The 22,053-nt window shown below is 46.3% G+C and overlaps 1 protein-coding gene across 1 annotated transcript in view; it reads left to right on the forward strand.

Annotated features, from left to right (window-relative positions):
- VWA3A (von Willebrand factor A domain containing 3A) overlaps positions 1–17,272 on the forward strand; it is a 33,401-nt gene extending 16,129 nt beyond the window's left edge. Inside the window, 14 exon segments of the mRNA XM_056866611.1 lie at positions 968–1,163; positions 2,096–2,166; positions 3,690–3,848; positions 4,753–4,843; positions 4,981–5,091; positions 7,119–7,216; positions 7,349–7,501; positions 8,439–8,547; positions 12,202–12,346; positions 13,514–13,658; positions 15,092–15,243; positions 15,723–15,849; positions 16,369–16,466; positions 17,224–17,272. Of these exon segments, the coding sequence (XP_056722589.1) occupies positions 968–1,163; positions 2,096–2,166; positions 3,690–3,848; positions 4,753–4,843; positions 4,981–5,091; positions 7,119–7,216; positions 7,349–7,501; positions 8,439–8,547; positions 12,202–12,346; positions 13,514–13,658; positions 15,092–15,243; positions 15,723–15,849; positions 16,369–16,466; positions 17,224–17,272 (1,704 nt within the window).
- Positions 17,273–22,053: the final 4,781 nt, after the last annotated feature.

Here is a 22,053-nt window from a genome sequence, read left to right on the forward strand (position 1 = left end):
AATATGGTTTAGATTTTAGTCCTTATATTGACAACTTCCATCGAAAATTCCGCCACCTTTAAAGTGACTTCAGGAATAGTATCATTCAACAAAAACCGGCATACAGAGAATTATTGGCTGTATGTGCTACTCCCCATCTCTGTTTTGATATGTAGGTTGAGTATCCCTCATCTGCTTGGGACCAGAAGTTGTCCCTATTTCGGATCTTTCCGTATTTTGGAATATTTGGGGATTTTTGCATAGACATAATATCTATCTTGGGGATGGGACCCAAATTCATTTATGTTTTATATACGCTTTATACCCCTAGCCTGAATAGGTATCTGAAGAAGGGAGCTGTGGCTGACGAAAGCTCCTACCCTGCCAGAAATTTTGTTAGTCTTTAAAGTGCCGCTGGACTGCTACTCTTTTCTACTGCTAAGTGACAGACATGGCCTGAGTGTAATTTTAAACACCGTTTTTAATAGTTTTGTGTACATTTTAATGATTTTGCGTACATCAGAAAGCAAAAGTGTAACTATCTCACCAGAATACCTGTTATCAGCTGTTAAGCAAGAGCGACAACTCACTAACAATGGCAGGATTTCAGTCTCCACCTACAAGGCGGTGTACGCTGTATTTTATTATTTTAGGTGAGAGGAAACATTGAAAGGAGCAGCACGGAGCTGCCAGCATGCCGGCTCGAAGGGTCCGGTTTTCAGATTAGTCCAGACATGGGGTGTCTGGATAAGGGACACTTTACCTGTATCATTATGGTGGCTCCAGAACTAATCTAGGTTAGCTTTGCATGTGCTGCCGATCTTGACATGGAAGTATGGGCCAGGGGAAGATTGAACCGTCCCCGGCTGGGCAGCTCTGATCCGCAGCTGGTTATTTTTCAGATCAGGTCATCCAGCCGACGTTCCGGCCACGGGGTCCCGACCCCGCGTGTCGTTTTGGCCCTAGCCTTTCTTTTTGTGCCTTTCAGCATGCGATTAGCTCTTACATGGTCGAGGTCTGCGGAGGGTGTGATTTGCAGCTTCACATTTCTCTGTTCAGCACCGACGAGTCTCCCTTTGACGGCGATATCCCGCCGCGCTACACCAACCCCGAAGAGACGGCCCTCGCTTTCAAGACTGTTGTGCGGGATGTCAATGGCCAGTTTCACTGGTTTGGAGAAACAGGTACAATGGTGGTCTTTTTTTAAAAAGTGGGCCCTATCTAACAGGGTTGAGAGCCAGGGTGGTGTAGTAGTTAAGAATGGCGGACTCTAATCTGGAGAACTGGGTTCGATTCCCCACTTCTCCACATGAAGCCTGTTGGGTGACCTTGGGCCAGTCAACGGTTCTCTCCAAACTCTCTCAGCCCACGGGGAGGCAGGCAACGGCAAAGCACCTCCCAGCGTCTCTATGGAGTCACCATAAGTCAGCTGTGACTTAGAATCATAGAGTTGGAAGGTACCACCAGGGTCAACTAATCCAACCCCCCTGCACAATGCAGGAAATTCACAACTACCTCCCTCCTACACCCCCTGCGACCCCTACTCCATGTCCAGAAGATGACCAAGATGCCCTCCCGCTCATGAACTGCCTAAGGTCATAGAATCAACAAAAGTATAGTGTCCAGATCACGCGAAGTGATGGTATCGCTTTACTCTGCTCTAGTTAGACCTCACCTAGAGTACTGTGTTCAGTTTTGGGCACCGCAATTTAAGAAAGATGTAGACAAGCTGGAATGTGTCCAGAGGAGGGCAACAAAGATGGTGAGGGGTCTGGAGACCAAATCCTATGAGGAAAGATTGAAGGAGCTGGGTATGTTTAGCCTGAAGAGGAGAAGACTGAGAGGGATATGATAACCATCGTCAAGTATTTGAAGGGCTGTCACATAGAGGAGGGTGCCGAGTTGTTTTCTGTTGCCCCAGAAGGTCGGACCAGAAACAACGGATTGAAATTAAAAGAGTTTCCGTCTAGACATTAGGAAGAACTTTCTAACAGTTAGAGCGGTTCCTCAGTGGATCATTGGTCTGGTTGTGAGTTTAATTCATTTGCTAGCACCATCGAAGGGTTCTGCTTCTCTCTCTCATGTTGTGTTCGGCTGCTTTTTCTCCGGCGGGCAGGCATCTACGAAAGCGATGACATCAGCAGCATCGTCTCTGAAATGGAGACAGCGGTCAACTATTCCCACAAGGTAGGCATTCGAGAGGTGACAGTTTCACCTCAGAAAGTGCCGCCGAGCAGTCATTCAGGAACTGTCTGGCCACCTCTAGAAGCCAAAGTTTACATAGCAACATGAATGTTCCAGAGTTTCCCCCCGCCCCAGCGTGGTGTCGTGGTTAAGAGCGGTGGTTTGGAGCTGTGGAGTCTGACCTGGAGAACCGGGTTCGATTCCCCACTCCTCCACATGAGCGGCGGAGGCTAATCTGGTGAACTGCATTGGTTTCCCCACTCCTCCACACAAAGCCAGCTTGGTGACCTTGGGCTAGTCACAGCTCTCTCAGCCCCACCTACCTCACAGGGTGTCTGTTGTGGGGAGGGGAAGGGAAGGTGATTGTAAGCCGGTTTGAGTCTCCCTTAAGTGGTAGAGAAAGTCGGCATATAAAAACCAACTCTTCTTTCTTTTAAAGGAAAAAAAGAGTGTTCCAGAGGCATTTTGTTGTGGTAAACACATGAAACATGAAACTAAATAGTGTGCTTCTGAATTTGCACAGTTCCCAAGCGTTTGGAAATATGCATTTCTTTCTGTGGTCTCTGGGTTCAGCAGCCTCCACCTGTGGCCACACAGAAAATAAATCTTCGCCTTTCTTGAGACACTGAAACCAAACAACGTCTCACCCCTGAGCCAAGAGCCAATCCTGCCTCCGATGGTAGACCTGTTGTGATTGACCCCAGGCCCTACGGCAGCCATTTTTGTGGTGGCACCCTCTACCCCTGCTCAAAATGTCAGACGTGCCTGTAGATTCGACAAGGGTGGAGAGTCACGATCTACACAGTAGTCAAGTCAAGTTTATTAATACTGTTGACTTGACCGATCACGTGCCAACACATCCACATTTCCAGACACAATAGTTTTGCACCGCAGAATTGCAGACTGCCCGCACATATAAAGATGTAAGGTCAATAAAAGCAACCCCTGGTTAAAATTATCACATTAAAACTGATACCATTGTAAAATATTCTAGCAATCATTCTCTAATAAAACTCTGCGTGTTTTAGTAGAAACAGCGCAGAACTGGGCAGTTTGGAGCGTAAGCTGAGGGTCTGAGCGGTGGAGTCAGATCTGGAGAACCGGGTTTGATTCCCCGCTCCTCCACGTGAGTGGCAGAGGCTAATCTGGTGGACTGGGTTTGTTTCCCCACTCCTACACACAAAGCCAGCTGGGTGACCTTGGGCTAGTCACAGCTCTCTCAGCCCCATCAACCTCTTAGGGTGTCTGTTGTGGGGAAGGGAAGGTGATTGTAAGCTGGTTTGAGTCTCCCTTAAGTGGTAAAGAAAGTCGGGATATAAAAACCAACTTCTTCTTCTAATAGGAGCTTCTTTGCCAAAAGCTCAACTGACTCATAAGGGAAATTACTAAGTAGGCGGGAAATAAGCTTTGATCTGACTTCGATCTAAACAATAGCTTCTGAATGATAGGAATTAATAAGGCTGCTTAAAATCACCACTGGATTTGCTTGCAACTGGATGTCTAAGGGCAGCCTTTTTAAATTTCAGTGCGCCCTGCTCGTGGAATCCTTAAAGCAACGATCAGGAAGCCAACCGGCCGATCAGTTGATTCCCGAGGAAGACCTAACTATGTTAGACAGAAGGGAGAAAAGCAGACCGCAGAAGTTACAACTTCCAAAACCGACCGCCCTCAATCTTGCCAGAAAGGTACGATTCGATTTGATAGCTCAGCTTTTCACGTGAAATCTGGTTTAATCGGTGCCTTCATCACTATTGCGGGCATATAAAACCTGACTGTCTGTACTCAGATATATATATATATTTATGCTATTTTAGATTCGAGTCCAGTGGCATCTGAGAGATTGACAAGATTTTCAGGGTATCAGTTTTCGAAAGCTCATACCCTGAAAATCTTGTCGGTATCTAAGGTGCTACTGGACTCGAATCTAAGGGTCTATTTTGATGCTTGCTCAAAGCTCTTTTTTTAAACGCGACCTTTAAAATGCCTATTCACTGTCCCAAAGCAAAAGGAGAAATTTCACACACACCCCACTAGCCTTCTCCTTCGTTCCTACCATTAGCCAACTGCCGTTTGCATAGCGGATGTGATTTTGCACGCTTCCTTGAGGGGATTCTTCGAGGCGGGGGGCGGAGCAAACGCAAAAGGTCGCGTTAAAGGGGCTCTTAAGAAATGTGAAGCAGGTATGCGCTGGCTTCGCAGACACTTATTGAATCAGTGAGAAAAACTCAAACAAATATGCGGGGCACTTCAGCCTGGAACGCGCTGCTAATTACCAAGCATAAATGGCCTAACAGCTCTACTGCAAATCAGCATGGCTACCCTCTGAGACTATATTTGTGTTAGGATTTATATCTATATCAATATATTCAGTCATGATGTTTTTAAGTCTTTGTATATCTTTATGGTCTTCTCCCCCCCCAATTTTCTTTCTCTCTTTTCCGTACTCTGTATTTTATCGGCTCAATGTTCCACCGAGGCATAACTGATCTTTGCAAAAAGGCCCCAAAAACCAAACCAATTTTTAAAAAGCCATTGTTGTCATGTAGCTGGACAGCAGTGTATCGACTCAAGTATTCCCTGTCTGCTTAGAGCGCAAGAGACGCACAGGACGGGGACAGAAACAGCCCCGCCAAAGCGGTCACGTGGCGTCCGACGAGCGCCAAGGCAGAAATCCCTCCAGGTGCGTGCAAGGCTAGTGAAATCACTGGCATAAATGGCTCCTCACAATTACATTAGTAACCATCCTAATAAAAATTTGGAGCAGCGTTGCCATTCTAGGTGCAATAAAGAAAACCCCAAAACGTTTCTCTGTTGCAGCGCAGCCAATAAAGGAGTTTTTGCGGACGGGCGGGAGAAAGAAATACAGATTGAAGAAACGCCCCGAGGTTTCAGTGTCGTTATTTTATACCGGCAAAGGAAAGAAAGTCGGTAGGTGACCCCAACGTGGTGAGAATCAGATTATGCAGAAATGTAACCTGTGTGCAATTTGGGGGGTGGATGGGCGAGGCACAAGAAAATTCACTCGTCGGGGGCAGTCTCTTTCCCTCCTTATACCTTCAGACAAGCCAAAGGAGTTAGCATATGTTCAACCAGAGCTCTTACCCAGTTCTAGATGTCTACATTTGTACTGCTGTATTATTCTCATTAAAAATATCTGTCCATGTCTGGAGCTGGAAAACGATTACCAGGGTGGGGCTATGGCTCAGTGGAAGAGCCTCGACTTTGCATGCAGAAAGTCTCAGGTTCAATCACCGGCATCTCCAGTTGAAAGGATCTGGTAGTGAAGTGAAGGACCCCATGGTGCAGAGGGGTAAGCTGCAGTACTGCAGTCCGAGCTCTGCTCACGACCTGAGTTTGATCCCAACGGAAGTCGGTTTCAGGTAGCCTGTTCAAGGTTGACTCAGCCTTCCATCCTTCCGAGGTCGGTCAAACGAGTACCCAGCTTGCTGGGGGTAAAGGGAAGATGACTGGGGAAGGCACTGGCAAACCACCCCGTAAACAAAGTCTGCCTAGGAAACGTTTGGATATGACGTCACCCCATGGGTCAGGAATGACCCGGTGCTTGCACAGGGGACCTTTACCTTTAGTGAAGTGAAAGACCTCAATCTGAGACGCTGGAGAGCTGCTTCCAGTCTGAGTAGATAATACTGGCCTTGATGAACCAAGGATCTGATTCAGTATAAGGCAACTTCATGTGTGTGTTTGTGATTTTTGGGGATTCAGAAATCTGACTGGTTTTTCCCCACTTGGACTGCCCTGGAAAAATAGTCATGCTGTTTAAATGGAAACAGTGGTCTTTGTGAGATTTAGTACTAGTGGTGGGCTGAACTGGTTGAGTACAGTTTGCAAACATCCCCCCCCCCATAACAAGCAACCCCTCCTTGTTTTGGCAATATTTTTCATTCATTTGTGATTGGGGGGGTCACAACTCTTCACAATGGAGTGGGCGCAGGGGGGAGGAGAAATAACACATCCCCATGGCAACTGGGCCATTACGCACTGGAGACAGGGCTGTGTTCCCTAATGATCATCCCACTGAATGTCAGTCAGTGCGATGGAGTCCACATCTGTACCTGAAGGCAGAGGTTGGCTTCTCTGCACTATTAGTTTCAGAGAGATGCTTTCAAATATATATATATATTTGGGGGGTGTCATTGCCAAGGCAACAGGGATGTTGCACTGACAAGCACAGAAATGCAGGAAAACAGTGGTGGAGTTTTAGGAATAGATGCCAAAATGGCAACCGTTGCAGCGAAAACCAAATTGCACAAAAATTCAGAACTGGGAAGATAGCTAGAGGGATATTAAAGGGATGTTTTTAATGTCCACTCAGTTAAAGTGTATCTGATTAGACTTTGTATGTGCAGTGTGTTGTTTCTGTATGTAATGTTTTGTATATGTGTATTTTGTTATATCTGTGATATTTGTTTGTAAGTTTGAAGATGTTCATATAAAGCCAGTGTGGTGTAGTGGTTAAGAGCAGCGGTTTGGAGCGGTGGAGTCTGATCTGGAGAACCGGGTTTGATTCCCCACTCCGCCACATGAGCGGCGGAGGCTAATCTGGTGAACTGGATTTGTTTCCCCACTCCTACACACGAAGCCAGCTGGGTGACCTTGGGCTAGTCACAATTCTCTTAGAGCTCTCTCAGCCTCACCTACCTCGCAGGGTGTCTGTTGAGGGGAGGGGAAGGGAAGGTTTTAGCCTCCCTTAAGTGGTAGAGAAAGTCAGCATATAAAAACCGACTCTTCTTCTTCTTAAAATTAAAAATATATATTTAAAAACAAACAAATTGCACAAAAATTCAATACAGCACATACACACCAGGTATCAGTGTATATTTCTGGGGAACCATAATTCAAAACTTATAGACCCATGGCTCGGTGCGTTTTGTTCATGAAACAGACACGGGTTTTTTGGCCACAAGCAGAACGCAGCCGCTGCTTCTTTTTTCTAGGCGCAGTTTACAGAAATTATTCCCAGGCCAAACGTGTGAAGAAGGCGATTCCTTGTGTCATTCTGCCCCAGGAAGAAGAAAAGTGCTCGAGCAAAGAGGTATGAAATTATTCACCTCGCAAGGCCTTAAACGCGCATTGCGGCCAAAGCATTAATATTTCTTCAGCGGCTACACAGCCTGAGTATACCTCACCTACTCAACTTTCTGCCCCCTCCTTTGTCTCCCAAAAGTGGCTCAGCAAATTCGGCATCAAGAAACTGAAGTTAGACTTGCCCAGAATCGTTTTCGGGCCCGAGTCCTTGCATCAGATGCAACTGGTGGAATCCCTGCGCAAGAAAGTGTCGGCGAAATACTGCGACATTTTCCCCAGCGTCGAAATTGACGTAAGTGACTTCGCAATCGCCTCTTCCAACTAGGGATGCTGGCCTCCAGACGGGGCCTGGGGATCCCGCAGAATTACAACTGATATCCAGACTACAGAGGTCGGTTACCATCTCGTCTCTTAACTTTCGGAAAACTGCAAGTCAGTGCGTGACAGTAATTTCCCAGAGAGAATCCATCAGCAACTTGATGAGGCCCAAAAGCCTGAACCAAAATTTTGGAAGGCCAGCAAACGGCTAGACAAGGCCAGTTTCTTGACACTGCCCCCTCCCCATTTATGCCTCTCCCCCACTCCTTAGAAGAGCTCACACTTTTAATAGAACCAGAGTTGTAGTTTTAATTTTAAATTTGACTGAGAGTAGCCAATTTGACTGAACGTAGGGAGCCAGCGTGGTGTAGTGGCTAAGAGCGGTGATTTGGAGCAGCGGAGTCCAATCTGGAGAACCGGATTTGATTCCCCACTCCTCCACATGAGCGGCGGACGCTAATCTGGTGAACTGGGTTGGTTTTCCCACTCCTGCACACGAAGTCAGCTGGGTGACCTTGGGCAAGTCTCAGCTCTCTTCAAGCTCTCTCAGCCCCACCTACCTGATAGGGTGTCTGTTGTGGGGAGGGGAAGGGAAGGTGATTGTAAGCCGGTTTGATTTTTCCTTAAGTTGCAGAGAAAGTCGGCATAGAAAAACCAACTCTCCTTCTCCTTCTCCTTCTCCTTCTCCTCCTCCTTCTTCTCCTTCTCCTTCTCCTTCTCCTTCTCCTTCTCCTTCTCCTTCTCCTTCTCCTTCTCCTTCTCCTTCTCCTCCTTCTCTTCTTCTTCTTCTTCTTCCTCCTCCTCCTTCTCCTCCTCCTCCTCCTCCTCCCCCCCTGCTGGCCTTATCAGTTTAAATTCTTTGCCAGGCACATCGGTTAATCTAGCGATTGTCCACAAAATTGTGATCCTAGGGCATCGTGAAGCACTTGCACGTTCAGCCCAAGGAGCTTGAAGAGTATATTGAGCAAATGGAGAAAGTCTTGCAGTGCTACGTCAAAAGGATGCAGTGGCTTTTATCAGGTATGTTTGGCACCCGAGACCGGCCTGTCACTTAGCTCTGTGTGATGTGGAATTTTTAGGGTTGCCAGTCTCCAGGTGGGGCCGGCTATCTCCTGGAATTACAACAGGTCTCCAGGTTTTGTTTTGTTGTGGGGTTCTTTTTTGTTTTGTTTTTTGCTGTCACGTCACAGCTGACTTATGGCAACCCCATAGGGTTTTCAAGGCAAGAGATGTTCAGAGGTGGTTTGCCATGGCCTGCCTCTGCGGCACAACCCTGGACTTCTTTGGTGGTCTCACACCCAAGTACTAACCAGGCCCGACCTTGCTCAGCTTCCGAGATCTGATGGGATCAGGCTAGCCTGGGCCATCCAGGTCAGAGATAAATTCCCCCGGAGAAAACGGCTGCTTTGTAGAGTTGCCGACCTCCAGGTACTAGCTGGAGATTTCCTACTATCACAACTGATCTCAAGCCGATAGAGATCAGTTCACCTGGAGAAGAAGAAAAGTTAGTTTTTATATGCAGACTTTCTCTACCAGTTAAGGGAGACTCAAACTGGCTTACAATCACGTTCCCTTTCCCTCCCCACAACAGACACCCTGTGAGGTAGGTGGGGCGGTAGGTGGGGCTGAGAGAGCTCGAAGAGAGCTGTGACTAGCCCCAGGTCACCCAGCTGGCTTCGTGTGTAGGAGTGGGGAAACAAATCCAGTTCGCCCGATTAGCCTCCGCTGCTCATGTGGAGGAGAGGGGAATCAAACCCGGTTCTCCAGATCATACTCCACCGCTCCAAATGGCCCCTTGTGCAATTTGATTCGAAGACATTGAACTCCATCCTAGGGTTGCCAACCTCCAGGTACTGAGGAAATAAATACTACTAGGCTCTTGCAATGCAAACAAACATCTATTATACAAAACTGTGCAATAAGTGACAGTGCAAACTCTTACAAACGGAACAACAAAACATACACATACAGCTCCAAAAGGCTGCTCAATGTTCTACAAAAATTATCACAGAAGTGGTGTAATCAGTCAAGGTTGACTTGAACTAATACATAAATTATCTCAAGAGTGAGCGCAAGACGAGAACGCGGCCTGGATGACCCTCGCGTTTTCGCTGCTGCGATAGCAGCTTCTTCAGTCATTTGTCTTGAATTTCATATGCAGTTGCTTCTGTAAAAAATCAAAACCTTAACATCTACATTTTGTCTTTGATTGAATAGTTGTATATCCTTATGCTTAAAATCATTTATACAATTATCTATACAAAATATTCTAAGGAGAAACAGCTATAAACATACCTTGGCTATAGAATAAAAATTGTCAAAGATTGGCTTTACTCTCTCTGCACCATAAGGCTGCTCGCTTCCAAAATGCTAGTGGCGTCAAGTTACAGGTGGAAATAATTTATTAGCAGCTACAGCAAATTGACCTGACTAGGAACGGCTAAGTAAATACAGCTGTGATAAGAACAAAACCCTCTAGGCAGCCATGTTTTTAAAGATAACAAGAGAAATCCAGCTCATTATTTAGTCCAAAAGGATGGTATGATTTGAATAAATAAATAAAACGTAATTCCTGCCTAAGAAGAATTTTCTGAACATTCTCAGAATCAAAAGAGTTTCCCTTGTACTGCCAAATGACAAAGAAGCGAAGATCATTCTCACTATGTTTATTGGTTCTTGTAGGTTATCCGGGCTGTGTAACCGTGGTCTTGGTACCAAGACCACGGTTACACAGCCCGGATAACCTACAAGAACCAATGAACTCTGACCTCGAAAGCCTTCGACAATACTATCTATGTTCATTGTTGACAAAATGCGTTGTTAAAGGAGCCTCAAAATTCCTAGAGTGTATTCTGGATTTATGCTCTCCGGTCCTAAGCTTAAGTGGGCGGAGCGTGCTGCCAATATAAAGTTTCGAGCATTTACAGGAAATTCCATAAACGACCCTACTGCTAGAACAGTTCGAAAAATGATTGATCTTGAATTTGAAATTGGTGGTAGTTGAACTTATTTCTTTTATTGGCAAGCTCAAGGGACAAAAAGAACAAGATCCGTATGGGAAATGCCCAATGGTGGTAGGAGAGGAACGTTGTGGGCTGATATCTGAATGGATGAGCTTGTCTCTTAGGGAGACATTCCTTCTAAGACCAAATATTGGAGGTTGTGCACAGCCTGCTATACTGGACAAAATGTGCCAATGTCTATGGATAATTCTCTGGATCGACTTGGTGTGTCTGCTAAAGGTAAGGGAACAGAAAATCCTGTCTTGAATAGGTTTGTCTCTGGATGTAAGCATGGAGTCCCTGTCCTTAAAATCTGCTTTGATTTTAACATTACGTAAGATGTCATTAGGAAATCCTCTTCTGGCTAGGTCATGATGTAGGTTGTTGGCAGCCTTTTCAAAGTCATTCTTAGAATTTCTAAGTGGCAATTCTTAAGTGGAATTTCTCTTCCAACGAATGGATTGGCTGAATGGCAAATTGTTTTTAAGATGTACTGGATGATAGGATGCATAATGCAATCCTGAGTTCTTTGCCATGGGTTTCTTAAATGGCTTGAATGCTAAAGATCTGTTTTTGTCTATATAAAGCTCTAAATCTAAGAAACAAATATTATGGTGATTGTAAGAGCCTGTAAATTTTAGGTTCTCATCGCAAGTATTCAGCCATTCAGAGAATTTAAGGAAGGAATCTGCAGTAGAAAATAATAAATCATCAACAAAACGCTTGAAAAGCAACATTTCACGTTGGAAAGGATTATTATTCAAGATGTACTGTTTCTCAAAACAAACCATATATAGGTTGGCTATAGCTGGGGCGCATGAGGCACCCATAGCCAAGGTATGTTTATAGCTGTTTCTCCTTAGAATATTTTGTATAGATAATTGTACAAATGATTTTAAGCATAAGGATATACAACTACTCAATCAAATGTAGATGTTAAGGTTTTGATTTTTTACAGAAGCAACTGCATATGAAATTCAAGACGAATGACTGAAGAAGCTGCTATCGCAGCAGCGAAAACGCGAGGGTCATCCGGGCCGCGTTCTCGTCTTGCGCTCACTCTCGAGATAATTTATGTATTAGTTCAAGTCAACCTTGACTGATTACACCACTTCTGTGATAATTTTTGTAGAACATTGAGCAGCCTTTTGGAGCTGTATGTGTATGTTTTGTTGTTCTGTTTGTAAGAGTTTGCACTTTCACTTATTGCACAGTTTTGTATAATAGATGTTTGTTTGCATTGCAAGAGCCTAGTACTATTTATTTCCTCAGCTTAGCATTTGCTACTTGTGCCTATTTCTCTAGTTTGCTAACCTCCAGGTACTAGCTGGAGATCTGCTATTACAACTGATCTCCAGTCAATAGAGATCGGTTTCCCTGGAGAAAATGGCCGCTTTGGCAATTGGACTCTATGGCATTGAAGTCCCTCCCCTCCCCAAACCCCGCCCTCCTCAGGCTCCGCTTCAAAAACCTCACGCCAGTGGTGAAGAGGGACCTGGCAACCCTACTGCTTTGGAGGGTTGAATCTGTTGACTGAAGATCCATTCCTGGTTTCATACTTGCAGCACTTTCCCACACCATGACTTTTTGATAAACCTGGGCCCAAACATTTGTTGTAGCAAAGGCACGTTGGAATGTGACACTCTTGCTCTTTTTTGGGGGGGGGGGATAGGAAGCCGTCGATTGTTCGGGGTGATTTTGGAAGCCAACGTCTGCATCCTGATCGACACCTCCGGATCCATGGAACCGTCTCTGGAGGAAGTCGCGAAAGAGCTGACCTCTCTGATCTGGGAACAGCTGAGAAAGAATCAGACCAGGTAAGGAGACCGCAGGGGGGTGCGGAAAAGTCAGCCTTTATTTTTTTGTTGTTTTAAATTTTCCTCTTGCAAACATGAGAAGAATCCCCTTAAGGGGGGCTGTGTGCAAAAGATAGCTATGAAAAAGGGTGACAGCTAGGGTTGCCAACCTTCAGGTGGTGTCTGGAGATCTCCTGGGATTACAACTGATCGCCTAGAGCTGGAGCTGGCAACCCTTACAACAGCAAATGGCAAAGATCTGAGATACAGAGGGTTGCCAGCTCCGGATTGGGAAATATCTGGAGATTGGGGGTGGGGGAGAGCCTGCACAGGGCGGGGTTTAGGGAGGGGAGAGACCTCTATGGCGTTGAAGTCCCTCCCCTCTCCAAACCCACCCTCCTCAGGCTCCACCCCAAAATCTCCAGGTATTTCCCAACCCTCCTGGCAATCCTACTGCACACTGTTCTGTATTGATGTGTGAATGAGACTAACTGTGCTGAGATCAGCAAGGCAGGTACCCCCTGCAGATAAAGATTTATCTGGTCTTGAGAGCCAGCGGGGTGTGGTGGTTAAGAGCGGTGGTTTGGAGCGGTAGAGTCTGATCTGGAGAACCGGGTTCGATTCCCCACTCCTCCACGTGAGCGGCGGAGGCTGACCTGGTGAACTGGGTTGGTTTCCCCACTCCTACATGCGAAGCCAGCTGGGTGACCTTGGGCAAGTCACAGCTCTCTTAGAGCTCTCTCAGCCCCACCTACCTCACAGAGTGTCTGTTGTGGGGAGGGGAAGGGAAGGTGATTGGAAGCCAGTTTGAGTCTCCCTTAAGTGGTAGAGAAAGTCGGCATATAAAAACCAACTGTTCTCCTCCTCCTCCTCCTCTGCAGCTGAAGACACTTCTGTGTAACCAGCATTTGTCAGACACTCTTGAAGGGAACTATGACTCTCAAAAGCTTATCTCCTGGTTGTCTTTTTGGCCTTCAAGGTGCTGCTAGTCTCAAATCTTGCCCTTTTACCACAAACCAACATGGCTGCCCACCTGAAACCAGTGTCCTTAGGAAAGCGAATGAGCGATTTCTCCGCCCAGTGGGTTTTGCATCAGATGTCGGAAGCAAGGCCGTGGGATGGATGCCTCCAGCTTCCGAAAACCTGTCTCTGCTCGGCTCTTTGAAAGGAACGCATCTCTCTTTCCAGGTTCAATTTGATCAGCTTTGCGGAAGATGTCGTGGCGTGGCAAGAGGGCCTGGTGGAGGCCACGGACGAAGCGTGCCACGATGCCGTGCAGTGGGCCTCGACCTTCCGGGCACACGGGAATACGTCCATCCTCAAGGCGTTACAGGTGGGTCATGTCGAACAAGGGTATTGAGTGCGCATGATATGCGCTCACATCCAGGCCTGTTCTATAGATTTGCACATTAATGGCTGGGGTGGCTAAATGGAGCCTCCAGGTTCAGAGGCAGTCTTTCTTTGTTCAAACTTTGCAGGGGGAAAAGCAGTGTTGTCCATGCCCTGTCTGTAGGTCTTCCAGGGGCATCCAATTGGCGCTGTGGGAAACAGGATGCAGGATTGTATGGACGATTAATCTGATCCAATGGCCAAATATCTCTCCATCATATTTTCTTCTAAGAAATTACTGCTCAGGACCTGTGGGTCATAGGAGCAAAGAAGGTTCCTCAGTTAGAGGGGCTCCTCAGTGGAACAGGCTTCCTGGGGAGGTGGTAAGCTCTCCTTCCCTGGAGGTTTTTAAGCAGAGGCTAGATGGCCATCTGTCAGCAATGCTGATTCTATGACCTTAAGCAGATGATGAGAGGGAGGACATGGAGTAGTGGTCACTGGGTGTGTGTGTGTGGGGAGGTAGTTTGGAATTTCCTGCATTGTGCAGGGGGTTGGACTAGATGACCCTGGTGGTCCCTTCCAACTCTATGATTCTATAAAGAGAGAAAGAAAGAATATGATCCAACAGGGCTTTGCTTATGTGGTTAAGGTTCAGGCAACAGGAAAGGGACATAAGAAGTAAATTGGGAGAGTCAAATCTTGTGATCCCTTTTTCCTCTCGGCACTCTCTCTTTCTCTTTCTCTGATTTTGTAAAGGTTTTGTTGGATAATGAGTACAAACAGGGGGTGTAGGAGGCCCCGGTTTGGGTTAGGGTGGGAAAGGTGTTTAACTCTTCTATCCCTGCATGATTTTATCCTCCTGCACTATATTAAAAGGGGGGGCAGGCATTTCCCACCATGTATTCCTATCAATTCCTGTCGAGCCAGCGTGATGTAGTGGTCAAGAGCGGTGGTTTGGAGCAATGGAGTCTTATCTGGAGAACTGGGTTTGATTTCCCCACTCCTACACATTAAGCCATCTTGGGTGACCTTGGGCTAGTCACCACTCTCTCAGCCCCACCTACCTCACAGGGTGTCTGTTGTGGGGAGGGGAAGGAAAGGTGATTAAGCCTGTTTGATTCTCCCTTCAGTGGTAGATAAAGTTGGCATATAAAAACCAATTCTTCTTCTTCTTCAAGCAGTGCAGAAGATAATTTAGGAAATTGTGTAGATTTTAAGGGATATTTAGTTTGTAGTAAGGTTGAATTACATGTTAGATGGAAAACAGTTTTTCAGGGAGTGATAAGCACTGACCCTTCCAAGTGAAAATGCATTTGGGGAAAAGGTTCCCCCCCCCTTTAATTGTCATCCGATCCACGTCTCAGATACGCAGCAGTTGGTGCTTAGCTTGTTTCGTTTCAAGGCGGTTGTTGAGGTTATGGCATTCCGCTTTTCCAGAGAGCTTTCCAACTTCCGGGCGTTGAGGCTTTGTACGTTCTGACCGACGGGAAACCGGACAGCAGCTGCACTTTGGTTCTCCAAGAAATTGAAAGGCTGAGCAAGAAGCAGGCGGTTACCATCCACACGATTTCATTTAACTGCTCCGACGGGTGAATATTGTTTGGCTGAGAAAAGTGTCACTTAAAAAACACACGTGAAGTTTGACAGAGGGAATTGTCCATAACACTGCCCATTTATTTCTCAGTTACATTAGGTGCTTTGGAACACAGGCAGGACAATGCTGCTGCAGTCGTCTTGCTTGTGGGCTTCCTAGAGGCACCTGGTTGGCCACTGGGTGAACAGACTGCCAGACTTGATGGGCCTTGGTTTGATCCAGCAGGGCTTTTCTTGTGTTCTTATGGCCATCAGCTGACCTCAAATCATTTTCCCATGTGTGCGCAAAACAGTCAAAAGCCAAAACTTCCATGTGCCTTTCTAAAAATCGTCGAGACTAAATGTACTTCTCAAAGCAGTGGTGTGGTGAAACCGTATCTGGCCAGACGGGTTGAAATGGCCACTTTAGATCTAATCGTGTCATGCCTTGGTGGAAAACTGTTCCGATCCACTGTCTCTGTTCTGCGTCCAACAGAGGAGCCAACGATTTTCTCAAGAACCTGGCTTTCCAGACTGGCGGACGCTACCATAGGCGACATGGAGATGTGGATGGACAGTTGGCGGCTCATCGAATATTGACAGAAGGCTTCAAAGATGAAGATGTATGTTCGGTTGGCATGCTCCTGCACGCTGGATTTCTTTTAAAACCAGAGCTGTGGAGTCTGATCTGGAGAACCGGGTTTGATCCCCCACTCCACCACATGAGCGGCAGAGGCTAATCTGGTGAACTGGATTTGTTTCCCCGCTCCTACACAGGAAGCCAGCTGACCTGGGTGACCTTCGGCTAGTCACAGATTTCTCAGCCTCACCTTCTTCACAGGGTGTCTGTTGTGGGGAGGGGAAGGAAAGGTGATTGTAAGCTGGTTTGATTCTCCCTTAAATGGTAGAAAAAGTTGGCATATAAAATCCAACTCTTCTCCTCCTCCTCCTCCTCCTTCTTCGTCGTCATCTCCTTTCTCCTCCTCCTTCTCCACCCAAATACTAATCAGGGATGACCCTGCTTAGCTTCTGAGACGTGATGACATCAGTCTAGCCTGAGCCAGCCAGGTCAGGCCTTATTCAAGGTAAATGGGTGCAAGGTAAATGGGTGCAAATCCAAGCACATGTTTGTGTTTTTTTAGGATCCCGTTTTCCCCTTGTTTGAAGGAGATGATTTAAAGAAGCTCACTGAAGAAGTAGCAAAAGCCAGGAGTTATTTAGCACAAGCCAAGTTTTTTAGGTGGGTATTCTTATATTGGTCAGCTATCAGTAAATGGTTTGATAGCTAGTGGTGTTGGTTTGTGCGTTTTGTGCAAGGCCACACGTGCGGATATCTTGCTGTGACTCTCCGTTTTGTGTTGCTTTTTCCTCCTCTTTTTTTGGAGAGCCATGGTCACCATCGGGAAGGAAGGAATGGGTTGGGTCCCGAGGTCTGTCCCCCTAAAGGTAGCTCTTTTTTCTACCAGAAGAAAACATCACTGCTAGCAGAATAGGTTTGTGGGACCCAAGAGAATGACTAAAGAATGACTAGCATGGAGTGACGATGTTAACAAATGTATGGTGGGGGAATCGTCCAGGTCACATGGCCAGCTACTTGTGGGTCTGGTTTACCTGCACAAGGTGATTGAACGGACTGGAACGAACCACCACAGGTCAGGAGGACGATCGTTGTTCAATGCCGCTGTGTTTCCAGCATTCCAGGAAATGTAGCCTCTGCCGCATAAATGGTTATGTGCTGCCCATATTTATGCCAGAGAAGAATTGTAGGAAAAGACAAAGGAGAGCAAGGGAGAGAGTTTAGTTAGCTCTTCTAGATCCCTACGTTGTTTCGCAGTTTGCGTCGTCAGGGGATCTTCTATAGAGATTTCTCAGCTCCCACCTTGAACAATTCAATATCTCCATCTTTGTCGTTTCCTGCCCACTGGTGCGGCCTCATTTTCTCCAGAGAAGACTTGTAATAATGTCCACATCATTGCTGTTTGTTTGTTTTTAATTAGATCACTCTTGGAGAAAAAGGATTAAGACCAAAAGGAGCATTCCTCCTAATTCTGCAGCCTCCAGGTAGGATAAATTGGAATCTTTGCTGAAAGTAAAGGATTTACGTACCTCTCAAATATGGTTTGCCAAGTGTATTTGGAGAAGATCCATGTTTCGTTATAGATCGCTCGCTCCGCTGTGTTTAGCGCTGCATTGCTTGATTCTGAGAGATCGAAACTGGGTCGGAGTCCCCATCATTTCTAAAGCCAGCGTGGGGTAGTGGTTAAGAGCGGTGGACTCTAATCTGGAGAACCGGGTTCGGTTCCCCCGCTCCTCCGCATGAAGTCTGCAGGGTGACCTAGGGCCAGTCACAGTTCTCTCTGAACTTTCTCAGCCCCACCGACCTCAGCCCCACCTGCCTATTGTGGGGAGGGGGGAGAGGGAAGGCAATCGTAAGCCACTTTGAGACGCCTTACGGTAGAGAAAAGCGGGGTATATAAACCAAGTCTTCTGCTTCCCATACTCGGTTGGACTGGCTTTGTGTCTCCAGATAAGGGTCGCTCTGGTCATAAATATGGGAAGACTATTAAAAGGTTAAAAGGTCTGTAACAACAATTAGATTTGAGTCCAGGTGCACCTTAGAGACGGACAAGATTTTTTGGTTTGGGGGTGGGCATATAAACTTTCGATATTATGCTGTGACATATTGCTGTTTGCAATCGGGAGCATCATGCTGTGTCATAATATTGCCGTTTCTTGCTTATTGTTTTAACAGATGCCAGTTGGAGAGGGGCGTAAGGAGGTGACCGGAACATTTGTTCACCTCTAGATCCTAAAATGAAGAAATATGTGCTTTGGTAATCTCCAGGGTTCTTTCCTCTGGTGATACGGACGCCATCAGCAGAATTGGTGATGGAACAGGTGCCTTGAAAAAAATCTGCCAATGACACGTCTGATTGAATCTGCGGTTGGATCTAGGAAAAAACACTGCTTCCTGAATCTTGAGCAGACCCGCAATTGGTCCTTTACGCTTGTAATCTGTGATCTTTCCATCTGTCTCCTGCACCGAAATGAATGTTGCTCAACCGCTTTTCATTTCAACGGGGCTTGCAGCGAAGTTTCTTGTGGCTTGGGCATCCCCGTTCCCAGGAGTCGGTGAGGATTTGCTAATGAGGCCCTGCTCAGAATACTAGCACAGATGGGCAGCGGACTGTAATTCGTCAGGAGCACAGCCTTTTCTGTGGTTGCCCCAGTAAGGACACATGGTTCAAATTATTATTTTTTAATCTGTGGACACAGTTAATGTTTCAAAAAAAGGTGGGGGACATATATCATCCTTCACTCACAAAATATCAAGGCCCTGATAACTATTTTCATATTTTTCTACAAACCTGATGATCGTTGGATGTCTTCTGTTGACTTCTGGCTGGCCCACCAGCTGAATCACTGAACCTTCCGTGTTCTGAACATTTGCACATGCATGCTTCTTGGATCTGAGGCTGAGCTTGGGGGGGCGGGGTTAGTGAACTTCTTACAGTGTGCAGATCTAGGGGATCTGGCACCAGAAAAGGTCCCGAGCCAATCCCACGGTACATCGAAGCCTGGAAACTTCAAAATAACCACATAATCTCCCCAATTGCTACTTGGTATATTGTTTGGCAATTGACTGATCCATATGGAAAGTCCCCACCCCATTTCTCACTTTAATTTCTCTTACCAAAGAGATAGTATGGGAGTTTTCTACCAACTGTCCTCAAAAGGATTTTCTCTCTGCTTTGGGAAATGCCTCAGTATGTTTGGAGTTCTCTATTTCCTGAGCGTTAGACGATATGAACCAAATCGTTTAATATTTTGGGAATGTGTTGTGTTATTAAAAGTGGCACACATAATTATCTTGTGAAGTTACATTTTTATTCAGCGTTGATCTGCGTGGTGCAAGGGACGGCAACGTCTTTTCCCCGAGAGAGTCCTATAACAATGGCTGAATGAAACACTTGGAGACATCTTAGAATTACCACTGATCTCCAGATGACATCTCTGGTGTAAATGGCTGCATTGGAGGATTGGACTCTATGGCGTTGTACCCTGCTGAGTTTCTTCCCCTCCCCAAACCCTGCCCTCCTCAGACTCCACCCCACCCCCAAATCTCCAGGATCTTAAGTACTGGGGGCTTGAGCGGGCCAAAGATGGGACAGGGGTGACCTAGTTTGTTTCTTGTAAAAGGTTGCTGACCCCTAAGTTAGTAAATGGTGTTGATCCAAGAGGTTAGTATTGAAGCACCGGGATTGTACAATGAGGGATATCAGATGTAGAATCTGAAGCCTGCAAGTGATTGATTAGAGGGGTGGAGAATTTTTGTCTTCAGTTATTGGATGGCTGCAATATTTCTGAGCCGTGGCTGGTCAGAGCGCCAAGAGATCTCGGAATGCCACTGAGATCAAAACGTTCTGTCCTGAGCCGAGCCTATTGTGTACCGAGACAGAATGTTTTAGGAAGGCTACGCCCGTTGTTTACTACTGCCATTCCATGCATTGTGATGAAGATTGGCTGGGGAGGACGGGGAGATCATTGGCTGAAAATGTTGCCCGGGTTAAAGGTGGTTGTTAAAGGAAAGCAAAGGAATATCATCATGCTCTGTGCACTCCATTCGAGCACACGCGATTGCGTACGAAAGTAATAATTTCCTGTTGCGTCAGACTAGTGGTAACGTAATCCAGCGTCGCATTTCACATGTGCTAAGCACTACAGCTGAACATCAAGAAGACAAAAGTAATAACTACAGGAGAATTACACAACTTTAAGGTTGACAATGAGGAAATTGAAATTGTTGAAGACTTTCTATTCCTTGGTTCCATCATCAACCAAAAGGGAGACGGCAGTCAAGAAATCAGAAGGAGATTGAGACTGGGAAGGGCAGCCATGAAGGAGCTGGAAAAGATTCCTAAGGTAAGGATGTGTCACTGGCAACCAAGATCAGGTTAATTCATGCCATCGTATTCCCTATTACTATGTATGGGTGTGAGAGCTGGACAATGAAGAAAGCTGATAAAAAGAAAGTAGATTCCTTTGAAATGTGGTGTTGGAGGAGAGTGTTATGGATACCCTGGACGGCCAAAAAAAACAAATCAGCGGGTTATAGATCAAATCAAGCCTGAACTGACCCTAGAGGCTAAAGTGACTAAACTGAGGCTGTCATACTTTGGACATCTGAGAAGACCAGAGTCACTGGAGAAGACAATCATGCTAGGAAAAGTTGAAGGCAGCAGGAAAAGAGGAAGACCCAACAAGAGACTCAATAAAAGAAGCCACTGCCCTCAATTTGCATGATCTGAGCAAGGCTGTTAAGGATAGGGCACTTTGGAGGACATTGATTCATAGGGTCGCCATGAGTCGGAAACAACTTGACGGCACTTAACACACACAAGCACTTGCCCTGGATGGCCAACAATCAGGACACACATGAACACATGAAGCTGCCTTATACTGAATCAGACCCTTGGTCCATCCAAGTCAGTATTGTCTACTCAGAACGGCAGCAGCTCTCCAGGGTCTCAGGCAGAGGTCTTTCACATCACCTACTTTCCTAGTCCCTTTAGCTGGAGATGCCGAGGATTGAACCTGGGACCTTCTGCATGCCAAGCAGATGCTCTACCACTGAGCTACAGCCCTTCCCCACCTCGTATTCAGAGGTTGGCTGCCTCCCTTTACTAACCATGAGCAGCAGCCGGTGAGGGCTTCTCCCCTACGGATGTGACTAATCCCCTTTTAAAACTGTTGACGCTTGTGGCCATCTCTACCTCCACTGGTGGCACTTTCCACAGTGTAATTCCTTGTCGAGTAAAGAAGTGTTTTGTCCGTCCTGAATGTATTGCCCATCGACTTCATTGGGTTCCCCCGAGAAGAGGGAGGAAAAGCCCTCTCTGCCCACTTTCTCCATCCTATCAATAATTCTCTCTCTCTGTGTGTGTGTGTGTGTGTGTGTGTGTGTGTGTGTGTGTGTGTTAAGTGCCGTCTGGTCGTTTCCGACTCATGGCTTTCCTATGAATCAATGTCCTCCAAAGTGTCCTATCCTTAACAGCCTTGCTCAGATCTTGCAAATTGAAGGCCGTGGCTTTCTGTATAGAGTCCATCTATCTCTTGTTGGGTCTTCCTCTTTTCTGCTGCCTTCAACTTTTCCTAGCATGATTGTCTTCTCCAGTGACTCTTGTCTTCTCATAATATGTCCAAAGTACGACAGCCTCAGTTGAGTCATTTTAGCCTCTGGGGTCAGTTCAGGCTTGATTTGATCTATAACCCACTGATTTGTTTTTTGGCGGTCCAGGGTATCCGTAACACTTTCCTCCACGTTTCAAAGGAATCTACTTTCGTCCTATCAGCTTTCTTCATTGTCCAGCTCTCACACCCATACATAGTAATAGGGAACACGATGGCATGAATTAACCTGATCTTGGTGGCCAGTGACACATCCTTACCCTTAGGAATCTTTTCTAGCTCCTTCATGGCTGCCCTTCCCCGTCTCAATCTCCTTCTGATTGCTTGGCTGCCGTCTCCCTTTTGGTTGATGGTGAAGCCAAGGAATAGAAAGTCTTCAACAATAATTCTATAAATCTCTATTATGTCCCGCCTCAATCGTTGTTTTTTTATAAACTGTAAAGTTCCATATTGCACAGCCTTGCCTGGTGCTTTCAACATGTCTCCAGTCTCCTTCGCTTCCCCCCCCACCCTCATTCCAATCTCTTCCTCATCATGGTTGCCCTCTTCTGCAAAACAGAGAACGCTCCGCTTTTGACGAAAGTTGAAATGATTACTATTTTCAAATGCTACCTTCAAAGTAAGAGCCAGCGTGGTAT

This window comes from Euleptes europaea, chromosome 21 (assembly GCF_029931775.1).
Source record: "Euleptes europaea isolate rEulEur1 chromosome 21, rEulEur1.hap1, whole genome shotgun sequence".
NCBI lineage: Eukaryota > Metazoa > Chordata > Lepidosauria > Squamata > Sphaerodactylidae > Euleptes > Euleptes europaea.